The sequence below is a fragment of the Rhinopithecus bieti genome, unplaced genomic scaffold (assembly GCF_001698545.2).
Source record: "Rhinopithecus bieti isolate Rb0 unplaced genomic scaffold, ASM169854v2 scaffold_2205, whole genome shotgun sequence".
Lineage (NCBI taxonomy): Eukaryota > Metazoa > Chordata > Mammalia > Primates > Cercopithecidae > Rhinopithecus > Rhinopithecus bieti.
The window spans coordinates 2,432,043-2,458,370 of NW_016803673.1; the positions used below are offsets into that span (position 1 = coordinate 2,432,043).

A 26,328-nucleotide genomic window follows, 5' to 3' on the forward strand; every position below is an offset into this window, starting at 1 on the left:
TGCGCGGAACCAGAGGCGGGGGCCCGGTTTCCAGCCGGTTGCGGAGAGACAAGCACTTCCGGGGACTGGAGCGTGCGCGCTGAGGCATGCTGGACGCGTGCGGGGTCTCTTCCGGAGTCTTTTCCTGGGCCAGGTCGCTGAGGTGAGTGTGTTTCGGCCTGGCCTGGGCAGGCCCTTGTGCTGCCGCGGCGCCGGGCCCGGGGAGGCCGGGGTCTCGGGTGGCCGCCGGCCCAGGCGCTGGACCGCGCAGCAGGATGGTGAAGGCGAAGGTCCCCGCCTCCAAGCGCGCCGCGAGCAGCCCCGTGGCTAAGCCGGGTCCTGTGAAGACGCTCACTCGGAAGAAAAACAGGAAGAAAAAAAGGTTTTGGAACAGCAAGGCGCAGGAAGTAAGCAAGAAGTCAGGAGGCGGCCCTGGTGTTGTGGTGCGACCTCCAAAGGCACCAGAAGACTTTTCTCAAAACTGGAAGGCGCTGCAAGAGGTGAGGCCTGAGCGGGCCCGGGCGGAGCGCTGCGCAGCTCATTCCCGCAGAACGCGACGGAGGGAAAGACTTGGGTAGCCCCCAAAAGGACCTGTAAAGGCAGATTTAAATCGAAATCTTGTAAACGCCTTTTCACAAGAAAGGTGGCCTGTTGAGGGAGGTCTCGAACTTGTTTGCATGAAATTGATGAATTATTTCAAGTACAAAAAAGCAGATAAAACCTTGTACCTTTTGCATAATGAACTAACTAGAATAGATTTTACAAAGAGAAATTTAGCTTAAAATCCCGAAAGCAGCCCGGGCGCGGGGCCTCGCGCCTGTAATCCCAGCACTTTAGAAGGCCGAGGCGGGCGGATCCCCTGAGGTCAAGAGTTCGAGACCAGCCCGGCCAACATGGTGAAAACCCATGTCTACTAAATAAATGCAAAAAATATTAGCCTGGCGTGATGGCGCGCGCCGGCGCAGCTACATGGGGAGGCTGAGGCAGAAGAATCGCTTGAACCCAGGAGGCAGAGGCTGTAGTAAGCCGAGATCGTGTCACTGCACTCCAGCCTGGGCAACAGAGTGAAACTCCGTCTCAAAAAAAAAAAAATCCCGAAACCAGATGAACCACCCAAGGACAGTGAAAAGAACACACTCGTGGCTGGGCTCGGCGGCTCACGCCTGTAATCCCAGCACTTTGGGAGGCCGAGGCGGGTGAATCATTTGAGGTCAGGAGTTTGAGACCAGCCTGGCCAACATGGTGAAACCCTGTCTCTACTAAAAATACAAAAAAATTAGCTGGGCGTGGTGGCGCGCGTCTGTAGTCCCAGTTACTAGGGAGGCTGAGACAGGAGAATCACTTGAACCCGGGAGGCAGGGGTGCAATGAGCAGAGAATGTGCCACAGCACTCCGGCCTGGGGGACAGAGCGAGACTCCATCTCAAACAACAGCAACAAAAGAACACACTGGTCTGTGTAGCAAGACAGGGAGAAAGAAGATCCCTGTGTAGAGGTGAAAAGCAGATAGCAGACATGTGATAGAGAGGGTTCTAGCAACACTTATGATCTTGAAATAAAAATTGAGCTCCTAAAATGTGCACTCTACCATGTGCTCTGTGCCGTGTGTGTTGCAATCCCCACAATAAGACTGTGAGGTGGACACTTTCATCATGTCTATTGTACAGGTGAGGAAATAGGCTGGAAAAGGTTAAACAGATCGTCTAAGATTGCGGCTGGGAACCAGGTGGCTGACTCTGGAGTCCATGCTTTAAGACTGTGTTGTACCTGCTGTCTCTCTAGTGACTGGTGCTTCTCTAGAGGTTGCCTGCTCTCTCCCAGACACTCTTCCGCATGTGTCGCTCGTACATTCTTACCACATCCCTTGGAGCTCCCTTGAAGCTACTGTTAGGATCGTAGCTCACTGCTGCCTGGGCTCCAGTGATTCTCCTGCCTCAGCCTCCTGAGTAGTGCATATCTGTAATCCCAGCACTTTGGGAGGCCCAGGCAGGAGGATCACTTGGGCTCAGGAGTTCAAGTCCAGCCTGAGCACCATGGTGAGATTCTGTCTCTAAAAAAAGTAAAAAGTAGTTTTTCAAAAAAGAAATGTGATCCCCAGTGTTCGAGATGAGGCCCATAGGAGGTATTGGGTCATCGGGGTAGATCCCTCATGAATGACTTGGTGCTCTCCCCTCAGTAATGAGTAAATTCTCACTCTGCTAGTTCATTCGAGAGCTGGTTGTTTTAAAAGAGCCTAGCACCTTTCTTGCTTGCTCTCTCGCCATGCGACACACCTGCTCCCCCTTCACCTTACACCATGATGGGAAGCTTCCTGCGGCCTCACCAGAAACAGATGTTGGCACCATGCTTCTTGTACATCCTGCAAAACCATGAGCTAAATAAACCCGTTTTCTTTGTAAATTACCAAACACAGGTATTCCTTTATAGCAGTGCACAATGAACTAATACAGATGGGGTTTCACTTTGTTGCCCAGGCTGGTCTTCAATTCCTGGTTCAAGCAGTCCTCCCACCTCAGCCTCCCCGAATGCTTCTTGAACCTCCTAATACTCTGCACAATATCTCAGTGCAGGCTTTCCTAATGATTTTCCTGTCTTGACACACGGGACCAGTCAAATTCCCATGGGCAGCCTCAGGGTTCTGTGGGATTTCTTGAACACCAACTCTTCTTCTCCCAAGAAAGAAAAGCAAAATAAGTGAATGGAAGGGATGTTTGCTATAGGGAAACTTCTGAGTTTTTTCTAATTCATCCAAAAAAGTCAGCTCTTCAGTTCTTTACCTATCACAGGAACAGGTGAGTAACACCCTCCTCATCATCGCACTGTGGTGGAGCCCGTTCCAGCTGGGGATTTGAACTCAGGGAGGAAGCTGGGCTCTAAGACCGCAGGAGCCTCTGCTTAGATGACAGCCAAGCTGTGGCTGCCAGCAGTTCTTCAGCCACTCCAGCTTGACGGAAGCTTTTCTTTTCGTTTATCACACCCCCCACCTCCCTGAGACCTTCACAGCAGTAGCAAACCAGGGAATCTTGTTTAAAAAAAAAAAAAAAAAAAAAAGTGATTTCTGTGTAGCAGGGTGTTGGCCCAAGCTGTGAGGGAAGTTAACTCCAAAATTCTTTCTAGATAAACTAAGAAGGGAAGTGGTCTGCGGTGTCCAGCCACTCAACAGGTACCTAAGGTGTGGAATGAGTTTGCAATTTTGTATGCCTGAAGGAGCAGATGTAAAATGCATTATAAGATAAGCAAAGAAACAGTATTTCACCACAAGTGACTCATGAGAATGAAAAAGCTTTTTCCAAACCGTTTGAAAATGAATTTCAGTGATGCGAATGGGAATTGTATAGATGTGATTGGTGTATATGTGTGTATATACATACACATGTAAGTTTTTTTTCAATCTGCTGTGTGTAATTTCCAAATTCAAATGTAGCATGTATTTTATTTTGGGTCCTAGTGGCTGCTGAAACAAAAATCTCAGGCCCCAGAAAAGCCTCTTGTCATCTCTCAGATGGGTTCCAAAAAGAAGCCCAAAATTATCCAGCAAAACAAAAAAGAGACCTCACCTCAAGTGAAGGGAGAGGAGATGCCGGCAGGAAAAGACCAAGAGGCCAGCAGGGGCTCTGTTCCTTCAGGCTCCAAGATGGACAGGAAGGCGCCAGTACCTCGCAGCAAGGCCAGTGGAGCAGAGCACAATAAGAAAGGAACCAAGGAAAAGACAAATGGTGATATTGTTCCAGAATGGGGGGACATCAAGCATAAGAAGCGGAAAGCTAAGGAGGCAGCCCCGGCCCCACCCACCGAGTAAGTACGGGCCACCTCACCACTGAGAACCGAGGCGCAGCGACCTCACCAAGGCCTGCCTCCTTGTGGAGGCTGGTGGCCTCACCGCAGTCTCTCCATCACCTTACCCTGATGTCGTCTGTTCCTTGTTTACTTGCTGTTACTTGTATTCCCCTAGAGTGTGGGCATGATAAGGCAGGGCCTGCTTGTTCCAAGCGTTGACCAGAGCTCAGCATTTAGTGGGTGCCAGTACACGTGTGTGGAAGGAAAGCATGCTGAAGCCAGAAAGACCCCACTATGAGGCCTGTCCCTGCTTCTCGCCAGTTGGGTGGCTTGGGGCAAGTTTCTGACGTCCTCTGTGCCTTGTGTTAGTCCTGGTGGCGTCACAAGGAGATTGCGAGGTTGGCTCTCTTGGCTCAGTGCCTGGTGATTACTTCAACCCTGTGATGGAGCCAGGTGTGGTGCCTGTTGCCTGTCGTCCCAGCTCCTCAGGAGGCCAAGGTGGGAGGATCACTTGATCCCAGGAGGTCGAGGCTGCAGTGAGCTGTGATTGCACTTCTGCCTCCAGCCCGGGTGATGGAGCGAGACTCAAAAAAACAAGTGAAAAGAATAAACCCTGTGCTGGCCACCCACGTGGGGTGGACCAGGAGTCAGTGGCTACCTCTGAATGGTTCAACTGGAGGTGACGTGTTCGTAAGTCACAGCTGGCTTCGTGTCGCCTGGGTGTTCAGGACATGGTCGCTGACGGCTGAGGAAGGAGCCATTGGGGGGCCTCCCTGTGTTGTGCTAGGCAGGCTGTCTGGGATAGAGTTCAATGAGGCGGGCCCACTGCTTCCTTTTGAGGCTTATTATCAAGTGCGGTAGACAGACCGTACACGGCAGCTGTTGCCTAAGTGTGGTCAGGATAAATCTGGTGAGGAGAAGGTGTTGGGAGCCTGGGACAAGGGGGACGTGTCCATTCAGTGGGGCCAGGAAGGGCTTTTCTAAGGAAATGACATTTAACCTTAGCCTAAGAGACAGATTCCCCAGGCAGGTGTTATGTACCTGCGTGAGCATCCGAGTATGGAGGGCAAAGGGTTCTGTGTTTCCATCTTACAGGCATTGTGTCTGTCTGTGTTTCCTAAGTGTTTGATAATGAACCCGTTCCTTTCATTATTAAAATGCTAGCACTCATTACACCTGGGTTATATGTTTCTGTTTTATATTCTTTGTGCTTGTCTGTGTTCCTAAATCTTAAATAATGAGTGTATTTTCTAATTAGAAAAGAAATGAGGCCGGGCACTGTGGCTCACACCTGTAATCCCAGCTCTTTGGGAGGCCAAGGTGGGCGGATCACTTGAGGTCAGGAGTTCAAGACCAGCCTGGCCAACATGACAAAACCCTATATCTACTAAAAATACAAAAAATTAGCCAAGTGTGGTAGTGGGCGCCTGTAATCCCAGCTACTAGGGAGGCTGAGGCAAGAGAGTTGCTTGAACCTGGGAGGCAAAGGTTGCAGTGAGCCAAGATTGTGCCACTGCACTCCAGGCTGGGTGACCCAGTGAGACTCCATCTCAAAAAAAAAAAAAAAAAAAAAAAGGAAAATGTCAAGATAATCAAAATAGCAGAAGCAGCAGGGCCAGCGGTCGGGGTGTCTGGGGCCAGCCTGTGGGAGAGGCAGGCTGTGCCATCGCTCCACTCACCTGCAGTCAGCCGCACAGCCCCACCCCGCCAGTTGCACTAGGCCCTTCTGGTGATCAGCTTGTTACCTTTGCCTTTTAGGGAAGACATCTGGTTTGACGACGTGGACCCGGCGGATATCGAAGCTGCCATAGGTCCAGAGGCGGCCAAGATAGCGAGGAAACAGTTGGGTCAGAGCGAGGGCAGCGTCAGCCTCAGCCTCGTGAAAGAGCAGGCCTTCGGCGGGTATGCTGGGCTCAGGGAGCAGGATCTGCTGGGGATGCTTAGCCGTAGAGGGTGGGGCTTCTTCAAGGAAGAGGATACTTTCCTCTCCCCGAGGTGAAGGGAGCAAGCACCTCCCAGGGTCCTGCTAAGAACCAGGACCAACCACACAGAGCTTGTCACATGGGTGCAAATGAGTGAGGGGCAGAGAGCTTGCTGACATTTTGCCCATGGATCCCTGGGGCTCTGACCTGGAGCCCTGTGTCCTGCTGTGTTTATTAAACTAGAGCCTTTGGTTACCCTTCAGCCTGACAAGAGCCTTAGCCTTGGACTGTGAGATGGTGGGCGTGGGCCCTAAGGGGGAGGACAGCGTGGCCGCCCGTGTGTCCATCGTGAACCAGTATGGGAAGTGCGTTTATGATAAGTACATCAAACCAACTGAGCCCGTGACGGACTATAGGACAGCGGTCAGTGGGATTCGGCCTGAGAACCTCAAGCAGGGTATGTCATCTGCAGCTCAGGAACTTAGAAGGGAAAGTCGTAACTGTGGATGCATTTTCTCCCTTTTGTTCCCTTTTCCTTCTGAGACCACTCACTGTAGCTAGTTTTGATGCGTCTTGTCTCCTCTTGGGGCAATGGGTTTTCAAATACAAAGGGCATTCTTAGACGGCTCTACACCCATTTCTGCCTTGCACTTCATTGCCTCCTGTCCACCAACTTGAAGACCAGGTCAGTAGCCGGGCATGGCGGCTCGTGTCTGTAGTCCCAGCTACTCAGGAGCCCAAGGAGGGAGGACTGCTTGAGCCCAGGAATTCAGGTCCAGCCTGGACGACATAGCGAGACCTCGTTTCTAAAAAAAATTTTTTTTTTTTTTTTTGAGATGGAGTTTTGCTCTTGTTGCCCAGGCTGAAGTGCAATAGCATAATCTCGGCTCACTGCAACCTCTGCCTCCTGGGTTCAAGCGATTCTCCTGCCTCAGCCTCCTGAGTAGCTGGGATTATAGGCATGCGCCACCACACCCAGCTAATTTTGTGTTTTTAGTAGAGACAGGGTTTCTTCATGTTGGTCAGGCTGGTCTCGAACTCCCAACCTCAGGTAATCTGCCTGCCTCGGCCTCCCAAAGTACTAGGATTACAGGCATGAGCCACTGCGCCTGGCCTTGTAAAAACTGTTTTTAAAAAATTAGCTGGTCCTACTTGGCTCAGGCCAGCCTTGGTCTAGTCAGCCCTGTTTGGGAGTACACGTGGGGTTGGTGGTGGGGTGGTCCCCAAAAGTAGGCAGGGCTGCCTCTGGAGCCCAGGGCCTAGGGCAGCACATCTCTGCCCGTTTTTGTGGGGGCAGTTTTGTTTTTATTTCCATTAGGAAAATTGTCAAGTAAATTATGAGGTTGAATAGGCAGAACCGTGCTGCCAGGCGGCTCTAAAAGTTTCTTAGTGCCTACACTCAACATATGCTCTCCTCCAGCCACGAGCCGACTTTGCAGACTGTGAGGAGCACTTTACTCCTCTCCTCAGAGGTGGTCCTCGCAGCCACCCCTGCCAGGGGCCCGCAAGGCACTTCTCCCAGGGGGTGGGTGGGTGTGGTGGCTTCGAGTCACCCTCTGCGGTGGCGTTGCTGGCCTGACCCTTTGTCTTAGGACTGACCAGAGGTGGGAGCGGAGCTGCCTCCTCAAAGAATGATGGTGATGTGTGTGTTGCAAAAAACCGCTGCTTTGTGTTGATTTTCCAGGAGAACAGCTTGAAGTTGTTCAGAAGGAAGTGGCAGAGATGCTGAAGGGCAGAATTCTAGTAGGACACGCTCTGCATAATGACCTGAAGGTACTGGGTTCCCTCCTGGGGACTCAGCCCGCCCCTGCTCCGTGCGTGTTACACTCACCCCCTTGTGCTGTGTTGTGGAGTTTTTAAAAATGGTTGGGTTTGTGCCCTGTGTTGGGAATACTTTGGTAATAATATCAGATACCACGTGCTGAGTTCTTACTGTGTTTTAGGAACCATGCGAGGCTCTTGTTTTGAGAGCCTCCAGCAAAACTGGGGTTCCCGTACCAGAGCGGCTGGCAATCCCACCCTAACAAGAAATGAAGGTGCTGATACCTCTTTTACCTGGAGGAGGGCCTAATGCCCAGTTGTCCTGTCCGTGACCAGGGTCCCTCTGCAGGAAACTAGTTTATCCTGGCAGATGCCCTGTGGCCCGTGTTCAGGTTACGCCTGCCTGACCATCACTCTGGCCCTGGGAGCTTGCCTTTGCCTTCTTCCTGGCATCCCGAGGAAAATCCCGCCTGAGGCAGCCCCTGGTTGTTCGGATGGAAGGTGCAAATTCAGACACCAGCACTGTGGGAAACAAGTTCAGAGACATATACAGACCCTGGGCAGGGCAGGCCTCATGGGTGGGGAGGGCAGCCTGCCATCCCCTGGTCATCCGAGGCAGGAATGAAGAGTCAGGCAAAGCGAGTATGCGTATATTTACAGGAGAACAGGGTGGGGGTCACTTTGAGTTTATGGGCAAATGCCTGGATGTTGGTTTAAAGGACACAGTGGGAACAGCGGGGAGGCCAGTCTACTAGATGGGAGAGATACTTCTTAAGTTCTCACCTCTGCCTACCGGCTTGAAGCACTTGGGTGTGGTGAGGAACTTGAGGCCGTTCAGAAGGAAGTGGCAGAGATGCTAATGGTCAAACAGCAGCCTTTGCGGTCGTGCTCCCATTGTGGCACTACAGAGATCTCTTGAATCCATTAAAGATGCCAGAGGTGTTCATGCTTGTTTATAGAGGGTGAAACTGAGTTGAGAACCATCCGGGCAATATCCTCACAGAAAGTCTTGTGTGCTCCTGTCATATCCCCTCAGAGACTGCCACTGTGGTAACTTGTCCTTCCCTCCTGACTCTGGCTCCATCCCTGGTAACTTGTGCAACACATGTTTAAGTCTTTCTTGAAGATTATGCTAAGGACCAGACACAGTGGCTCATGTCTGTAATCACAGGTTTTTGGGAGGCTGAGGCTGGAGAATCGCTTGAGGCCAGGAGTTAGAGACCAGCCTGAGTAACGTAGGGAGACCCCATCTCTATAAAAAATTTTTAAATTAGCCAGGTGTGGTGGCATGTGCCTGTTGTCCCAGCTACTCAGGAGGCTGGGGTGGAAGGATCAGTTGAGCCCAGGAGGTCAAGGCTGCAGGGAGCCATGATTACCCCATAGCACTGAAGCCCAGGTGACAGAGTGAGAGCCTATCAAAAAAAAAAAAAAAAAAAAAAGGCTAGGTGCGGTGGCTCACTCCTGTAATCCTAGCACTTTGGGAGGCCGAGGCGGGAAGATCATGAGGTCAGAAGATCAAGACCATCCTGGCTAACATGGTGAAACCCCGTTTCTACTAAAAAATACAAAAAATTAGCCAGGCATGGTGGTGGGCGCCTGTAGTCCCAGCTACTCAGGAGGCTGAGGCAGGAGAATGGCGTGAACCCAGGAGGTGGTGCTTGCAGTGAGCCGAGATCGTGCCACTGCACTCTAGCCTGGGCGACAGAGCAAGACTCTTGTCTCAAAAAAAAAAAAAAAGATTGCATGCTAAGATTGCAAGATGAGCTGTTAAAATGTGTTATTTCCAACTTCCTGATGTGCAGAACCAACTCAAAATACAAGTATAATATAGGAATAAGTTGGTTGCTGGTTAATTGTTGACTGTTTTTCTCCTACTTCCTTGATTTCAAGATTTTGTTTTTATTGTCTCTGACTGTTGGGCATCAGCTTAAGTCAGTGTGATAAATTTCCTCATGGAGTTTAAGTTCGTATCAATGCCTCGTTTCCGTGTGTGTGTGACATACTTGGATTCCCTACAAGATGTTACTTGCAGGGCAGCCACAGTGGCTCACACCTGTAGTCCCACCACTTTGGGAGGCCGAGTCAGGTGGATCACCTGAGGTCAGGAGTTCGAGACCAGCCTGGCCAACATGGCAAAACCTTGTCTCTACTGAAAAATACAGAAATCAGCCAGGCGTGGTGGCGGGCACTTGTAATCCCAGCTACTCGGGAGGCTGAGGCAGGAGAATCCCTTGAAACCTGGAGGCGGAGGTTGCAGTCAGCCAAGACTGAGCCACTGCATTCCAGCCTGGGTGACAGAGCAAGACTATGTCACACATACACAAAGATGTTACTTGTAAAAGGTGGCGGGGGGAGGGGGTTCTGCTACTATAAACCAAAAATGAAAATTATTATCATTATATTTTCTTTTTCTAGGTACTGTTTCTTGATCATCCAAAAAAGAAAATTCGAGACACACAGAAATATAAACCTTTCAAGAGTCAAGTAAAGGTACTTAAGACGAGTGTGACTCAAGATACCGTATTTCTGTTTTGCTGGTCACTTCATTGTTTCTGGTCACTGGTGGCTGACTTGTTGGTTAAAGGGTTTTTGTTTTTCCTTTTAACCTTTAAAACTAGAAGGAATGTTTAAAAATAGAGTTCTGAGGCCGGGCGCGTTGGCCCAAGCCTGTAATCCCAGCACTTTGGGAGGCCGAGACGGGCGGATCACGAGGTCAGGAGATCGAGACCATCCTAGCTAACACGGTGAAACCCCGTCTCTACTAAAAAAAAAAAAATACAAAAACTAGCCGGGCGAGGCGGCGGGCGCCTGTAGTCCCAGCTACTGGGGAGGCTGAGGCAGGAGAATGGCGGGAACCCGGGAGGCGGAGCTTGCAGTGAGCTGAGATCTGGCCACTGCACTCCAGTCCGGGCGACAGAGCGAGACTCCGCCTCAAAAAAAATAAAAAATAAAAAATAAAATAAAATAAAATAGAGTTCTGCTAATTGCTGACCTTAAAATGATTGCAACGGAGGGCAAGTTATTTCCACTGTAACCTCTGAAACAGGGTCACTGACTAAGGGCCTGGTGCCACTGTCGTATCTACTGCAGAGGGTGCCAAGGGCACAGCTGTTCTTCATCCTCCTTTTTTTTTTTTTCTTTCTTTTTTTTTTAGTCAGGGACTTGCTCTGTCACCCAGGCTGGAGTGCAGTGGCATGATCTCGGCTCACCGTAACTGCCGCCTCCCAGGCTCAGGCAATCTTTCCACCTTAGCCTCTCAAATAGCTGGGACTGCAGGCATATGCCACCACCCCTGACTGATTTTTTCATTTTTTTGTAGAGATAGGGTCTTGCTATGTTGCCCTGGCTGTTGTCAAACCCTGGGCTCAAGTGATCTGCCCTCCTTGGCCTCCTAAGTGCTGAGATTACAGGTGTGAGTCACCGTGCCTGACCAGAGCTGTCCCTCTTGAAATCAGAGAGGCCTCAAGATGGGAGATGGGGATGCTGATTCCTCCCCTGGCCCTCTCCCTTGATTGGCTGATGGGGTGTATCACCAGCCCATCATGCTATAAAGAGGTTGCAGCTGGTGGCTGCCACCCTAAGTGCCATGAGCGCTTCCACTGAGAGGCAAACTGTAGGTCGCTTGGGTGAGGTTCAATAGCCAACCCCTCACTGCTGGGTGCGGTGACCCTGTGTGGGCAGAGCCTGCAGAGGCCCCCACCCGCCTCTTCCCCCTTTGCAGAGTGGAAGGCCGTCTCTGCGACTACTTTCAGAGAAGATCCTTGGGCTCCAGGTCCAGCAGGCAGAGCACTGTTCGGTGAGTGTGTCCTGGGGGGCAGTCCATGGGGTTTGGGGTGGTTTCTCACCAGGAACCAGACATAAGTCACCTCACACAGACATGGGTGAGGAGGGGCCTGGGCACCTACTTTTCTTACAAGGCTATTGGTCCAAAAAAAAAAAAAAAAAAATGGCAGAGCAGAGTTACGGAATTTTGGTTAAATTCTAAATATGCACATTTAACGAATTTAACACAACACAAAAGAACTGCATTCTCATTATTTGGAGAAAAAGTTGCCAAATAATTACAAAGCCCCCCCACCCCAGCCCTCCAGCCCTGCCCTGACCCGCCCGCTGAGCAGCTGGCTCCGCCTCTGTGGAGCAGCCACTCCCTGCAGCGTGGCCTCAGCGCTTTGGGCCCTTCGAGCCCGTCTGCTTGGTCCTTGTGCCCCTGTGCCCGGCGCCCAGCCTGCCATCACCCTGCACTCAGAAACCTAAAAAGGCAGCGTGTTTGTTGCTTCACCTCTTTCGGTTCCCCTTTCTTCTCCTGGGAGGGGTGTCTGAGTCACAGAAGTGTGGGGACCATCAGGTCGTTGCTCCCTCTGCTTCTGTTGTGTCCTCCCTCCCCATCTCGGTGACATTTTTTGGCCGGGTCCACATCTCACTCAGTACGTCCCGTCCCTAGCAGAGTGGCTAGTGAGAGGGCTCAGTCATTGCGGGGTTGACTGTGGGCCGCAGCTATGCCTTGTCACCTGCTGGGATGTTTCGTGTCGTCTAGATTCAGGATGCCCAGGCAGCAATGAGGCTGTACGTCATGGTGAAGAAGGAGTGGGAGAGCATGGCCCGAGACAGGCGTCCCCTGCTGACCGCTCCAGACCACTGCAGTGACGACACCTAGCAGCCCTGCCCTGCTGCTGCTGCTGCCCCCCTACAGAGGCAATGTGACCAGTCACAGGGACAGATCACATCTCCCCACAGTGTCTACTCTGGTGAAACCTTTTCAGAATCATGGCAGGGGGCATGGCATGGTGTTACTGAGAATGTCCTCCTTCCTCTTGACTTCGTGATCTGAAACCTGGTCTTACTGTCCATGTGTGTTCGGGCCCGGATGGTCGGGGTGGGGAGCAGGGAGGAAGCCAGGATGTGGACAGCAGGGGCTGCCATGAGCATGCCTGGCCATGCTTTACCAACTGCTGACTGCCTATGCGAGGCGAGGATGGGGCCTGTGGGCTGCCAGCTTGTACAGTGCTGTCACCGCCCATCTTCAGTGACCACTCACCCTGGGGTGAGGTGCTCAGCACCTTCCTCTTGGGGGGCCACATTTTCCTCCTTTGTCTTAGGGGACATAACAAGCTCCGCTGGGCTTGAGGGGCCCAGACCTGGTGTCTGCAGTCAACTCCTGAGGCACGGCTGGCCGGCACAACAGGTGTTACATCGGGCTTCTGTGGCCATTTGGACTTTGAGCGTTTATCTAAATTGGCCCAGGGTTGGCTGGTGGGTCACCCAGCAGAGGCTTCTCCCCATAGCGTAAGGATGTGTCGCCTGGGCATGGTGACCACGGTTATTCCTGGAGGTCGGCAGACGTACCGACCTTGGGCTATTTGAGCTAGAGAAGCTATGTGACGCTAGCTGGTGGCTTGCTTGGCTAGGCCCCGGTTTGAGACTCCCCTGGGAACTAGAGTCAGGAACAGCCAGTGGCACTGACTAGGGGATGGAGTCCAAGGCGTTATTGGGCCACCTGACAGCTGGACAGAACAGGTGCAGACGCACCGAGGATGTGATTTAAAATAAACGCAGCCCGGGCGCGGTGGCTCAAGCCTGTAATTCCAGCACTTTGGGAGGCTGAGACGGGCGGATCACGAGGTCAGGAGTTCGAGACCATCCTGGCTAACACGGTGAAACCCCGTCTCTACTAAAAAATACAAAAAAAGCTAGCCGGGCGAGATGGCGGGCGCCTGTAGTCCCAGCTACTTGGGAGGCTGAGGCAGGAGAATGGCGTAAACCCGGGAGGCGGAGCTTGCAGTGAGCTGAGATCCGGCCACTGCACTCCAGCCCGGGCGACAGAGTGAGACTCCGTCTCAAAAAAATAAATAAATAAAAAATAAAATAAATGCAGATGTTTACTTTGAATGGAACCTAGGAGGCTCAGTGTTGACTCTCATCTAGAATGGTCTGGAAGGACTTCCGTGTCCAGGGCGAGGTCTATAGAGACTGCAGAATTAGGTACCCCACTGGCCAGTCACGGCGTCTTGCCAGAAAAGATTAAGGCAGAAACTGGCCTTGGGCCTCTTTATTAGTCACCTAAGAGGAGTGTGAGGTGTGCCTTCTGGTCCCAGACGACCCTCCCCCCCGCCCCAATGGAAACAGTGGCCCATGGAAAGGAAGGGCAGGGAGAGGGCACACGTGGAGGAGCGGCCTGTGGGGTGTCTGTCTTCTCCCCAGCATCAGGGCTGAGCTGCTGCTCCGCCCGGGGGGCTGGGAGAGGTGGCCGCCTCCAGCCTCAGGAGCACTTTTTCTGCGTAAGAAACCAGCTCCTGGAAGGAGGAAGCAGGCAGGTCAGTTTTCATGGACAGTCCCCGGGTCCAGGAGCAGTTACTCATGTGACTCAATCCAGTAGTCATGGACAGGAAACTCTTTGGAGAGGTCTGATTACCCCTCCTGTTTACGATTGATTTTGGCCCAGTCATAGAGACAGAATAATAGGCAGGCAGGAGAGCAGTCTTAAAAACTATACATGTGGCCGGGCGCGGTGGCTCAAGCCTGTAATCCCAGCACTTTGGGAGGCCGAGACGGGTGGATCACGAGGTCAGGAGATCGAGACCATCCTGGCGAACATGGTGAAACCTCGTCTCTACTAAAAAATACAAAAAACTAGCCGGGCGAGGTGGCGGGCGCCTGTAGTCCCAGCTACTCGGGAGGCTGAGGCAGGAGAATGGCGTAAACCCGGGAGGCGGAGCTTGCAGTGAGCTGAGATTGTGCCACTGCACTCCAGCCTGGGCGACAGAGCGAGACTCCGTCTCAAAAAAAAAAAAAAACCTATACATGTGGAGATCAAGGTCAGTTCCATGCAATCATCTGTTCCAGGCCCCCAGACGTGGTGCACCCCGGCTGGGGGCTTCCACCTGGAGGGAGGCCTGGTTTGCTGAAGGCGCTGCTGTCACTCACCAGGCTGGAGGTGAAGCGCTCCTTGATCTCCTGGACCAGGGCCTTCATACTGCTGGACACCAGCTCCGGCAGGATCTCCTCTGCGGGTGGAGTAAGGAGGTCCTGAGGCCAGAGCCCCTCCTGTGCCTCTTGCCAGGAGCCCCAGAAGGACGAGGGTGGGTCACAGTCCCTTTGGGCTTGGCATGCACAGAGCCACCTTGCAGTTCCGGAGCCCCATGCGTCCCCCTCAGCCAGGACAACCCCTGGTGTTCAGAAGATGCCAAATGTGTGGGAAGTTTCAGAGGGCTGAGAAGCGGGGTTGAGCCTGTCTTCTGTGCGCTCCTTCCCTGTCAGTTACAGGGGAGCAGGCACCCCTGACCACTGGGCTCTAGGGGGTGTGGTGCGAGAAGGGGTTCTCACCATAGGAAGCCAAGTGAACCAGCAGCATGCCCACGTTCTCTACCACCTCCGGGTCATCCTTGTGGAGCTGGTAGGTCTCTTTGACGAGGCTGAGGCCACTGCCACCCTCCTCCTGCACCACCACCTTGAAGGCTGCCAGCTCTGGGGGATGGGTGAGAGTGGGTTCATGCCCCACTGTTCCCCTGAAAGGGAAGAGCCTTCTGCCCAGGACAGGGGATGGTACCCCAGAGCTCACACACAGGGGGCCCCATCAGCTTGGGCGGGCCAGCAGGATGGCATGGCCTGAACAGGGCTACACAGGAACAGAGGAGGCAGCCGCCCAAGAGCCAAAGGAGTTGTTGTCACTCTGAGGAAGGCTGGGTAGTACAGAGGGCAAGACCATGAGCCCGGAGTCGCTAGGCACCAGCTGGGGTCTGGGCCGGGCCCCAGGTGCTCTGCGAAGGACTGTGCTATGGGTCGAGCCTCGGTTGTGCTGTGCTCAGCACCGGGCCCAGCCTATCTTGCTGAGTAACAGGCAGGGTTTGTGTTGTGGGGAATTGGAGACACCGACTCCAGAGCTGTTTTGATCAGTCACGGTGTGCCTACATGTTGGGAAACATGCAGATGTGATGTGTTTATGGACAGAGAGGGTCACAGGGTAGCATAAGGCAGAGATAGAATTTATCAAGTGTGCATGGAAGTCTTGATGGTGATTTCTGGATGATTGGACTTTAGATCGTTTTTAATTTATTTTCCTTTTTGATTTCTTGCTTCTGTTTTTTGGTTTGTGGCACCTGGCAGATGTAACTGATGGAGGCTGATTCTTGTCCCCACCTGTAGGTGGCAGCCTCGTCCTGTCCGCAGGCTCACCTGACACCTTCACCAGGCTGGCCAGTCCCCGGTAGGCATTGTTCACCAGTAGGACTCTGTTCTGGCACAGCCGGATGCTTTGCAGGAGCAGCGCCACCACTTGTTCAAACTGCCGCTCCTTGATGCAGCCTGCAGAAAGGGGCCAGGCTGCCTTGTACCTGCTGTGTGCGCGAGGCCCACGGCTCCCAGCCCCAGGGGCCCAGGGCGCCCATCCAGCTCACCCAGTAGGGACAGCAGCCAGAAGACTCCGCAGCTGGCTTCCGCCATTTCCCCATCCGCAGGGTAGGTGGCCAACACCTGGCTGATGAGGTCCGGGACCTTCTCCAAAGGGGCCTTGTTCACAATGATACCTGGAACCAGGACAGGGATGGATGGGGACACCCAGGCCTTGGTTGTGTGCAGGGGGGCCTTCCACCCCCAATCTGCTGCCTTCCTCCAGCTAAGGACAAGAGCAGAAATGGGGTGGGAGAGGTCAGCTGTCCTCAGAGAGTTGCGGGGATTAACCCAGGAGAGGCTTGGAGAATCCCACACTTTGGGTGCTGGCAGGGTTGTTGGGTTTCCTGGGCTTTCCATGGTTTGGAGCTCTCTTTTTCCTGGGGCACTGGAGTGCCAAGATGTGGTCTAGAGGAGGGGAAGCAGCACAGGCCGGAGGGCCCCCCTACTGTGAATCAAAAATCAAAACGGCATCCAGCACCACCGCTGTCCCCTGGAACCAGGACTGCCTGGAAAATTCCAGGACGTTTCCCTGGGCAGGAGGCCTTAAAACTGAGGGGTCTGCCCATTGGGCAAGAAGTCCTGAAGCCTGGCCTCTGTGAGAAGGCCTTTCCTCCCCCACCTTTTCTCTCTCTGCTCCTTGATTTTCTTCTGTTGCAGGCTCTCAGAACAGCCTTTCCCAGACCATGGCTGTCGTGCTTCGGGGACAGGACATGGAGGTCCTCAAAGGCACTCAGGGGCAGTTGGGGAGCGACTAGGGGAGGGCTCCCAGCCCCGGTGGGACAGCAGGAGGAGGGCCCCTCACCATCCAGCAGGAGGGCCCAGAGCAGGCCCAGGCCACTGACGCAGACGTCCCTGTTTTCGAGGGAGCTGTTGAGGTGCTCCAGGATGTGCTCCAGCAGCCCGGCGTTCTGCAGCTCCTCTGACACTGACTCTGACTCTGTGGGTGGGCCAGAATGAGGGCCCCAGGGCCCCTCCCTCCAGGAAGCCTTCCTGCCTCTGTTGTCCTTGGGCACTGCAGTCCCATTTGACCTGCAATCTGGGGGGTGCCTGCTCTGGGCCAAGTCGTGCACTCAACGGAGCCCTGAACAGGAGGACATGGGACTGGCCCCAGAGGAGTCTGTCCATCTCATGGGCCACCAGTCCCAATAGCTGCCATCCCACTAGCAGGCTGGGTCTGACTTCTGTAGCTTCCCATCCAGGGGGCCTGGCCCTGCCTCCTGGGCCCACAGAGCCAGACTGTGCCTTCCAGGATGGAACCATGACGGGGCCCTATCCTGTTAGGATGAACTGACATCCATTTTGCCTGATGGTTCCAATTGACATCTATTCCTAGTGCCTCCTTTCACTCCCAAAAGTGAGATCAGTCGTGTATGATCAGCTATCCAGTCTATGCAGTAAAGAGGGTGCTGGGACCCAACCCTGACCCGTGCTGCATGGGACTGCTGGCGGCTGTCCTTAGGCTCTCTCAAGGCCCAGCTTCCTGTTGGGGAGAACAGTGCCCACCCAATTTGTGGGTGAGGCTGTGAGCGCTCTGTGTGGCTCTCTCCTTCCCACAGTCCTGGCTGGCGGCTTCAGAAGCCTACTGGGCCCTATGGAATGGAGACAGGGCATTTGCCCTCCAGCCTCCCAGAACGGGCAGGAAGTGTGGGAAATAGATGTCATTGGTGTGAAGCCCACAGCCGCGCCTGGCATGTCTGTAGAGGGAACCAGTGACTTCAAGAGTGGAAGCTTGTCATCAAGATGGAAAAGGATGCGACCAGCATTTGGGGTGACCGAATGAAGATGGCCAAATGCCGCTGTGCATCTCAGGAGGAGGCCCAGCCCTGTCCTGTCCAACCCACCTGTACCCCAAACCAACCCTTCCCGAGACCCCTGGGAAGGGCTGTCCTGGAGTGTGGGTGGGGCAGGAGGTGGCTGGCAGACACACCCTGGGTTGTGGTGATGGCTAGCAGGCTGTAGACCAAGACAAGGAGCGACTCCTCCTCGGGGTAGCTCCGAAGAGCACTCAGCACGGTGGAGGTGATGGCTTGGTTACAGGGAGCCTTGGCTTCTGGGTGATGCACCAGCGCTGCTCGGGCCAGAGGAAGACGCCTGGGGTTAGCCCCACACCTGGGGCGTGGGACGAGACACACGAGGCTCACAGGCTGGGGGATAGCATCTCCACTTTGCATGATGGAAACCGAGGTCTGCCTTGTTCTCCTGGCCTAGAGCAGGCCTCCGTGAATCTGTGTGCCCTAATGGAGTGAAGGGCTGGAGGGGAGCCCTGCCTGGCCAGGCCACCCATCCTGGTCCCTGGGAGCCGGCCAGGCAGCACTGAACACAACTTCAACATTGTATGGAACTCCAAACTTCAACAGTGAAACTGGAAAGGTGGGCGGGCATAGTGGCTCATGCCCGCCACTTTGGGAGGCTGAGGCGGGTGGATCACGACATCAGGAGTTCAAGACCAGCCTGTCTGACATGGTGAAACCCCTCTACTAAAAATACAAAAATTAGCCAGGTGTTGTGGTGGGTGCCTGTAGTCCCAGCTACTCAGGAGGCGGAGGCAGGAAAATCGCTTGAACCCGGGAGGTGGAGGTTGCAGTAAACCGAGATCGTGCCACTGCACTCCACCCTGGGTGACGAGCAAAACTCCATCTCAAAAAATACACAAAAACTAGAAAGGTAACTAAATACTTTTTGTTTTAAAAAAAATCATCAAAGCTAATTCAACTTTTTTAACAACCCAGGTCTCTCATAGGAGGTTCGGACTGTCAGCTCCAGCTTCTTCCATCAGGGCAGTGAAATCAACTCAGCACTGTCCTCCTACCAGCCCTCTTCAGAGGATGCAGCCCGTCCTCCCTGAGGGTCACTCCAGAGGACCTCGTGTCCAGCTCCTTGCTTCATAGCTGGGAAACTGGCGGGAGCAGCAGGAACTTGTCCAGGGTCACGGAGCAGGCAAAAGGCAGGCGTGGGTGGGATCCGCATCTCTAGGCTCCTGGCCTAAGCCCTCTGCCATCCAGGATGGGGTCCAATGGGCACAGGATGGCATGGACTGTCCAGAGGGTCAGATGCCAACCAGGTAACGGGTGGGGACGGAGCTAGGCCGCCAGGAGTGTCTCCCCCACCTGGCCTGGCCCTGGCATCCACCTTGGCCTAGAAGGTGCAACAGCAGGGAGCAGGGCATGGATTCCCCCAACCCACCCGGCCCGGTGCCCACCTTGGCCCAGGAGGCACAGCTGCAGGAAGGAGCACACAGCCTCCCTGACCCCACCTGGCCTGGTATGGCACCCACCTTGGCCTAGGAGGTGCAGCAGCAGGGAGCAGGCACACCGCTGGATGTCAAGGACCCTGTCATGCAGCTGCATGGTCGTGACCACCACCTCCACCAGCTCTGGAGACCACTGCAGACCTGGCAGAGTGGGCGGCACAGGGGAGACTCATTTTGGGCCAGGTTGGGGGCGTATAGAGCAGACCAGGGCCCCCAGAGGCTGGTGGGAGCCTGCAGGACCCTAGGTGGATGAATAGAAGGGGGAAGGACAATGAGGATTAGTGCTAGCCCCGTGGAGTGCATGCCATGCACCGTCTGCTACGGGTGCATGTTCTGTGCTGCCCACAGCCCTGTGAAGTGGCCCCTCCTGGGCCTGCCCTCCTTGTGCAGATGAGGAACCTGGGGTCAGTGGGATGAAAGCACCTGCTCTTCAGCAGTTTGAAACCAGCCAGTCTACTCCAGAGCCCTTGGCTGCAACTGCCTTGAGGGTGGGCATGGGTGGGCTCCATCCACCCTGCCACTGTGCCAGGAACTGTTGTGGGCTGGGGACTGGGTGAGGGGCAGTGGCCAGGCAGCCATCCCTCCACTGTAGGCTCATGAGAGCAACAAGGATGAAGTCCTGGCACCCGGAGTGCGGAGCGAAGCAAGCGCCCCTCCCCACCTTTTTTTTTTTTTTTTTTTTTGAGACAGAGTCTCACTCTGTTGCTCAGGCTTTTCTGTGGCATCATCTCAGCTCACTGCAACCTCCACCTCCTGGGTTCAAGCGATTCTCCTGCCTCAGCCTCCTCAGTAGCTGAGATTACAGGCATGCGCCACCACATCTGGCTAATTTTTGTATTTTTAGTTGAGACAGGTTTTCACCATGTTGGCCAGGCTGGTCTTGAACTCGTGATCTCAAGTGATCCGCCCACCTCGGCCTCCGAAAGTGCTGGGATTTCAGGCATGAGTCACCGTGCTCAGCTGCAAGCCCATTTCTAAGCAAGACGTGGAGGGAGGTGTGGTTCCGGGTGGTGGGAAAGACCTACCCTTTGGGATGGGGCCCAACAGCTTCCCTAGTTTCCCCAGGGAGGCAAAATCTGTCTTCCCAGGGTCTCTGTCCTGGTCACAGCTGAGCTACAAAAGGGGTCGAAGAGGAGGAGGGGAGGGAGGGAATGGTAAATTAGGCCCATGTGAGGCCTCTGCCACCTACTCGAAGGCCAGGGCTGGGCCTTGTCATCTCTGAGGCCTGAGCCACTGCAACAAACCTCAGTGGATTCCTAATCCAGGTCTGATGGATAGATGGACGGATGGATAAATGGATGGATGGATGGATGGATGGATGGATGGATGGATGGATGGATGGATGGATGTGTGAAGGTAATGTTCAGGCAGGTGAAAAAGGTTGAACGATTTTATGAAAGTATGTTGTGACACAAATGTTTTAAAAAGTGGCCAGGCACGGTGTCTCATGCCTGTAATCCTGACACTTTGAAAGGCCGAGACAGGCAGATCACTTGAGATCAGGCATTTGAGACCAGCCTGGCCAACATGGTGAAATCGCCTCTCTACTAAAAATACAAAAAATTAGCTGGGTGTGGTGGCATGCACCTGTAGTCCCAGCTACTTGGGAGCCTGAGGCAGGAGAATCACTTGAACCCAGGAGGTGGAGGTTGCAGTGAGCCAAGATCACACCACTGCACTCCAGCCTGGGGGACAGAGCGAGACCCTGTCTCAAAAAAAAAAAAAAAAAAAAAAAAAAAAAAAAAAAAAACCCACTGCTTTTCCCAACACTCTCCATGAATGAGTAGTAACAACCTTTTTGAATTTGGTTTTATTTTCTGAGACAGGGTCTTCTAGGCTGGAGTGCAGTGGCACAAGCATATCTCACTATAGCCTCGATTCCCTGGGCTCCAGCAATCCTCCTGCCTTAGCCTCCAGAGTAGCTGGGACAACAGACCTGTGTCACCACACCTGGCTAATTTTTTTTTTATTTTCTGTAGAAACAGGCTCTCCCTTTGCTGTCCAGGCTGGTCTCGAACCCCTGGGCTCAAGCAGTCCTCCTGCCTTGGCTCCTCAAGGTGCTGGGATTACAGGCGTGAGCCACTGTGCCAGGCCATGCATTTTTTTTTTTTTTTTTTTTTTTTAGACGGGGTCTCGCTCTGTCGCCCGGGCTGGAGTGCAGTGGCCGGATCTCAGCTCACTGCAAGCTCCGCCTCCCGGGTTTACGCCATTCTCCTGCCTCAGCCTCCCGAGTAGCTGAGACTACAGGCGCCCGCCACCTCGCCCGGCTAGTTTTTTGTATTTTTTAGTAGAGACGGGGTTTCACCGTGTTAGCCAGGATGGTCTCGATCTCCTGACCTCGTGATCCGCCCGTCTCGGCCTCCCAAAGTGCTGGGATTACAGGCTTGAGCCACCGCGCCCGGCCATGCATTCTTAATAGGTGGGCAAGTTGCTGTATCTATGAAAATTTAAAGTATTCACACCCTTGAACATCTACGAATCTGTGCTACAGAAACATAAGCGCACAGATACACATACACCAGGGTGTCTGTTCCAGTATCATTCATAATAGTGGAAACTGAGAAACAACTCACATACCCCTCATAGAGACAGTGGGGTAGATGGGATGTCTATGGCTCCATTAAAATCATGTGAGGGCTGCCACGCCACCCATTCCCCTTCTCTGCTGCCTTCCCCAGGCAGATAGCAGAGACACGGGACACTTCTGGGGACACATGCACACCTCCACGCTGCAGTAAAGCACTGGCAAGGAGAGCCCAGGGTGAGGGCCAGCCCCAGCTCCCCGCGGGCCGGACCATAGCTTCTGCCCCTAGGGGAGCAGCTGAGAAAGAGGTGCAGGGTGAGGCCTACCTAGCTGATCTGCAGGCATTTTCAGAAGCCTCTTCATGGCCCTGAACTGGACTTCGGGCCAGCCAGAGAAGTTCTGCATGACCTCTGCAGGGACAGGAAGGCAGGGGAGGGACCTTTCTGAGGACCAGGGCCTCAGGGCCCTGTCTCTGGGCACCACACTGGCCTGGCTGCTGTGTGTGCATACCCTCCTCGGATCTACAGGTTCAGGATGAGAGGGAGGGGCTGTTACCATCCCCACTTTACAGATGAGGCCACTGAGACCAAGTGACTTTTCCTTAATAGAACCCAAGTCTCTGTCTTGGAGCACACAAAGAGTGGCGCGCACTTCCGCTCATCCTGGGCACATAGGAGGCACACAGGGAGTGGTGCTGTGTGAGGAAGACGCCCCGGGACCGCTGTGTGCCACCCAGGCTGTGGAAGCAAAAGCAGAGGGTTGTGGGAGGCACGGGCAGTGACTAGGCCACTGAACTACATAGAGGATTTGTGTAGCAGGAGCGGAGGGAAAACAGGTGGGGGCCAGGCTATGGAGAGGAACTTTGTGTTATAGGTAGTTGGGAGCTATGGAGGGTATTTGAGCAGAGCGGTGTCCTGGGCAGTGTGTAGGGATGGATAGAGGGGTACTGTTCCTACCCACTGGTTGTGCGTGTGGAGCAAGGCCAGGGGCATAAATAATGAACCCTCTGGAACTAAACAATAGGATGCCAAGGCCATGGACAGGAGCTGTCTGTCCCCAGCATCACATCACCTAAAATGCTGGCCACGTTGCCTTCTAACAGCATGTCGGTGATGGACGCAGGCACCATCTGCCGGTCCAGGGTCAGAGAGATGCACGAGGACTTGAAGGAGCCGCTCACGAAGGTGATGTGCACCACGTCCCTAGCAGAGGAGCAGAGAGGGCTGAGTAACCCAGCAGCGCCCCCTGCCGCCTCCCCGTGGGGCTCTCCCTCTGCCTCTGGCTCCAGGCTGCCCATTGGTGCGGACGCCGGACACTGACCTCCCTGTTTTGGGATCCATTTGGCAGGGTCTCTCATAGTGTTCCCAGTGTGTCCGGCAAGCACTCCAGCAATTCCACACCCAGGGAAGTACTCCATGGAGGCAGGGCCTCAGCTCATAGAGCTGGGGGACAGTCCCGGGCCCTGGCATTTTTGCCCTTGTGGTCCCCTGCCTCCATGGAACCATGAAAACCCAGATTTTACAACTGCATTGGTATAAAGATGGATATGACCCAGGCTGGATTCCTTGCTATATTGTTGGGGGTTTTTTTTGTTTTGTTTTTTTGTTTTGTTGTTGTTGTTGTTTGTTTGTTTTTTGAGATGGAGTTTCACTCTTGTCGCCCAGGCTGGAGAGCAGTAGCACGATCTCGGCTCATTGCAACCTCCGCCTCCCGGGTTCAAGCAATTCTCCTGCCTCAGCCTCCCGAGTAGCTGGGACTACAGGCGCCCGCCACCATGCCCGGCTAATTTTTTTTCTATTTTTAGTAGAGACGGGGTTTCACTCTGTTGGGCAGGCTGGTCTCGAACACCTGACCTCAAGTGATCCACCCACCTCGGCCTCCCAAAGTGCTGGGATTACAGGCATGAGCCACCATGCCCGGCCTGGATTCTTTTTTATTTTTGAGATGGAGTCTCGCTCTGTCGCCCAGGCTGGAGTGCAGTGGCACGATCTTGACTCACTGTAACCTCTGCCTCCTGGGCTCGAGCGATCCTCCTGCCTCAGCCTCCCCAGTAGCTGGGAACACAGGCATGCACCACTATACCCAGCTAATTTTTTTGTGTTTTTAGTAGAGACAGGGGTTTCACCATGTTACCCAGGCTACACTCGAACTCCTGAGCTCAAGTGATCTGCCCGCCTCGGCCTCCCAAAGTGCTGGGATTATAGGCATGAACCACCGCACCCGGCCAGTGTTACATATTTACTTTTGTCTTCCGATTTTAAAACAAGTTAGAATGAAAAATTTAAAGGTGACCATTGTCTTTAGGAATTTTTCTTTAATGTAGAATGAAAATTTTTTTCTGGAACCCTAAAAGTGTCGTGGGTCCTGGAGGCTGTGCCTCCTGTGCCTTCTGGGAGTCAGTTTGCTCACTCCAGTGTTCAGAGAGGTGCATTTGGGATCACTCGTCGCAGCATGGTTTGGGAGCGCCAGAACTGGGAAAAGCCCAGCAGTGCAGGGATAATTAGGGCGTCCGTGATGGAGTTCTTTGAGGTGTTACAGAGCCAACTAGTTGTGCTTGTATTAGGGTGGAGAGATGTTGAAAGATAAATCCATAGGGTAAAATAAACCCCAACCCTGAGCTCACTTTATCGTTATTCGATCCGAGGGGTCGATCTGGAGCATCCCGGGCAGAAGATTCCCGAAGGTTTCTGCATCCGGGATCTGCTTCTCCTCCATTGTCTTCAGGACGGTCTTCAGGCTGCCCGGGCTCTGGCGGAGGGACTTCCGCAGATACATGGCTTCTGTGCTCTGCACGGAGAGAGGACAGCTCTGTGCATTACCTTAAGTAAATGGAAACTAGGCCCCAGCATGGGCAGAGGGCAACCAGGGACCAAGAAATCCAGGAGGAGACCAGGGAGAGCCAGGTGTGGCCACGGCCTACAAGAATGCCTAGAGACCCCAGGGGCCCTGAGCTCTTCCATAAGAAAAAATGGAGTTTCGGAGAAGCCAACGGGTTGTCTCCTAGGGTAGAGTCCTGCCAAGAAAGCCCCTGATCTAGACCCAGCCAGTAAGACAGCATGCCCATTTCACAGAGTGTGAGCGTGTCCAGGGTCACGCTGCCTGGGCTGGGGCTGGAGCTCAGGCTATTTCCAGGATGTCACACAGCCTCTATAGTGGGAAGGCTCTCATTTCCCTGGGAGTCTTCCAAAGGAAGGGAGTGGCAAGGTGCTTCTCAGAGGTGAGTCTGGGGGTCTGGGAGAGCATGAGGAACCTGGGCCCAGCCAGGTGTCTGTCCTTTCTGGGGCCCTTGGTGCCTGCAGGTGGCGCTGCGGAGAAGGGGAGCTTCCTTGTTTGGGGCATGGCAGGCCTTCCCCACTTTCTCTTCTGCATATAGAGGATAGGAAGCAACAGGCTGGACTTTCCTGCCTCCCTGCAGCCAGAGTGACCTCGGAGTGCTCACGGGGCCAGTGGGGCCCTCTGCCTCCCCTCCTTCCTGCCCACAGGCTGTGGCCATGGTGCAGGGGCCCCAGCAGGGATGAGAGAAAGAGGTACGTGCTAAGGATGTGCAGGAGGAGAGAAGGCACCTCCACACCAGCCTGGGGCTTGTGCATGAGGCAGCCGGGTGTGTTCAGGCCCACGCTGGGTTTCCATTGCTTGCAACTCCGTGCAGCCTTCATGCTCACAAGGGCACCTGAACTTGGCTTTTTTCCATTAAGAGTCAGTGACACCACCTGGAGGGCTGCTGCAAGGGTCGCGTGGGATGGTCTGAATATTACCACTGCTGTCATCCTGCTAGAGCCCAGCAGGTGCTGCATGCTGGGGGGTTCTGAGGAGGGGAGGCCCCCCACAGGTGGAGGAGGGGGCTCCGTGTGGCCTGCAGAGAGCCAGGGGAAGGGATGCAGAGGGGAGGCAGGGTGAGGCCAAGCCTTCTCCCCAGGCCTCGGTGCATGGGGAGCAGCATGTGGGGTGTGGGGGAGGGAGGGCAGCTCACATCCATGAAGGAGCAGCTGGTCATGTCCAGAATGATGCAGCCCAGGGACCAGATGTCTGATTTCTGGCTGAAGGAGAAGTTGAGGGCTTCAGGGGCCATCCAGGACTTATGAAAGGGGTCTGTTGGTAAGAGCAAGGTGGGATCCCTGAGTCCTTCACTCCCTGGGAGCAGGGGCTTGACAGAGTCATCCTGCCTAGCATTGTATCCCCTGTGGTGGCCCCTCACAGGCAGCTTGAAACACAACATGAGCCCTGCAGCTCCTCTTCTCAGAAGAGGTGGAGAATATTAACTGTGGGGAGGAAGAGGCCCCAGTCAGCAGGAGCTTTGCATTGATCTGGAGCCACTGAAGCTGTCCATCTTGGCGGGTGCCCACCAGGTTGGCCCGTATGGGTGGTGTGTCTGTGTGCCCAAGATGGCTGTAGAAGGAGATGGAAGAGGCACGTGCCAAGAAACTGTGCACCCCTCTAAACTTCTTGCCCCTTCTAAATGTCAGGATCTTGGGGGCAAAGTTACAGTTGCTCTGCCCTACCTTCTAAACTGGAACCCCAGACAGGGAGGCAAAAGAGCAGACTCCTCCGAGTCCATCAGTCCCTGGCTGGCCTCAGGCAGCCCCTCCTTCTCTGGACCTCCATTCCCCAGCCTAACAGTAAAGAGCTGGACTCCAAGGACGCGTGCCATCTACACCTCCAATAGAAACAACCATCTGCCTGTCTGTTCACCCACCCATCCACACACACCCCATCCATCCATCCACCCACCCA

General features: G+C 54.0%; 2 protein-coding genes across 12 annotated transcripts in view; one reads left to right on the top strand and one right to left on the bottom strand.

Annotated features, from left to right (window-relative positions):
* Positions 1-13,065, top strand: REXO4 (RNA exonuclease 4). 3 transcript variants are annotated; one of them, XM_017849075.1, is made up of 8 exons: positions 1-479; positions 3,427-3,773; positions 5,514-5,657; positions 5,941-6,134; positions 7,362-7,450; positions 9,854-9,928; positions 11,160-11,234; positions 11,973-12,268. In XM_017849075.1, exons 1-8 carry the CDS (start codon positions 255-257, stop codon positions 12,090-12,092), a joined length of 1,269 nt encoding a protein of 422 aa, XP_017704564.1. In that variant the 5' UTR covers positions 1-254; the 3' UTR covers positions 12,093-12,268. The 3 variants fall into 3 exon arrangements, with proteins under 3 accessions (XP_017704564.1, XP_017704573.1, XP_017704582.1); XM_017849084.1 differs by having other exon boundaries at positions 44-142; positions 11,973-12,253; XM_017849093.1 differs by lacking the exons at positions 5,514-5,657; positions 5,941-6,134 and having other exon boundaries at positions 58-479; positions 3,605-3,773; positions 11,973-13,065.
* Positions 13,066-13,302: 237 nt separating this feature from the next.
* Positions 13,303-26,328, bottom strand: part of STKLD1 (serine/threonine kinase like domain containing 1) — a 30,602-nt gene continuing 17,576 nt past the window's right edge. The window contains exons 8-19 of one of the 9 annotated variants that reach the window (XM_017849105.1): positions 25,568-25,686; positions 24,221-24,384; positions 22,669-22,799; positions 21,924-22,118; positions 19,098-19,214; positions 17,751-17,891; positions 16,626-16,760; positions 15,829-15,957; positions 15,608-15,736; positions 14,759-14,899; positions 14,360-14,439; positions 13,303-13,728 (exon numbers count right to left, since the gene is read on the bottom strand). In XM_017849105.1, the coding sequence (XP_017704594.1) occupies positions 13,639-13,728; positions 14,360-14,439; positions 14,759-14,899; positions 15,608-15,736; positions 15,829-15,957; positions 16,626-16,760; positions 17,751-17,891; positions 19,098-19,214; positions 21,924-22,118; positions 22,669-22,799; positions 24,221-24,384; positions 25,568-25,686 (1,571 nt within the window). In that variant the 3' untranslated portion in view covers positions 13,303-13,638. The other 8 variants (XM_017849140.1, XM_017849109.1, XM_017849115.1 and 5 more) reach the window with 8 other exon arrangements.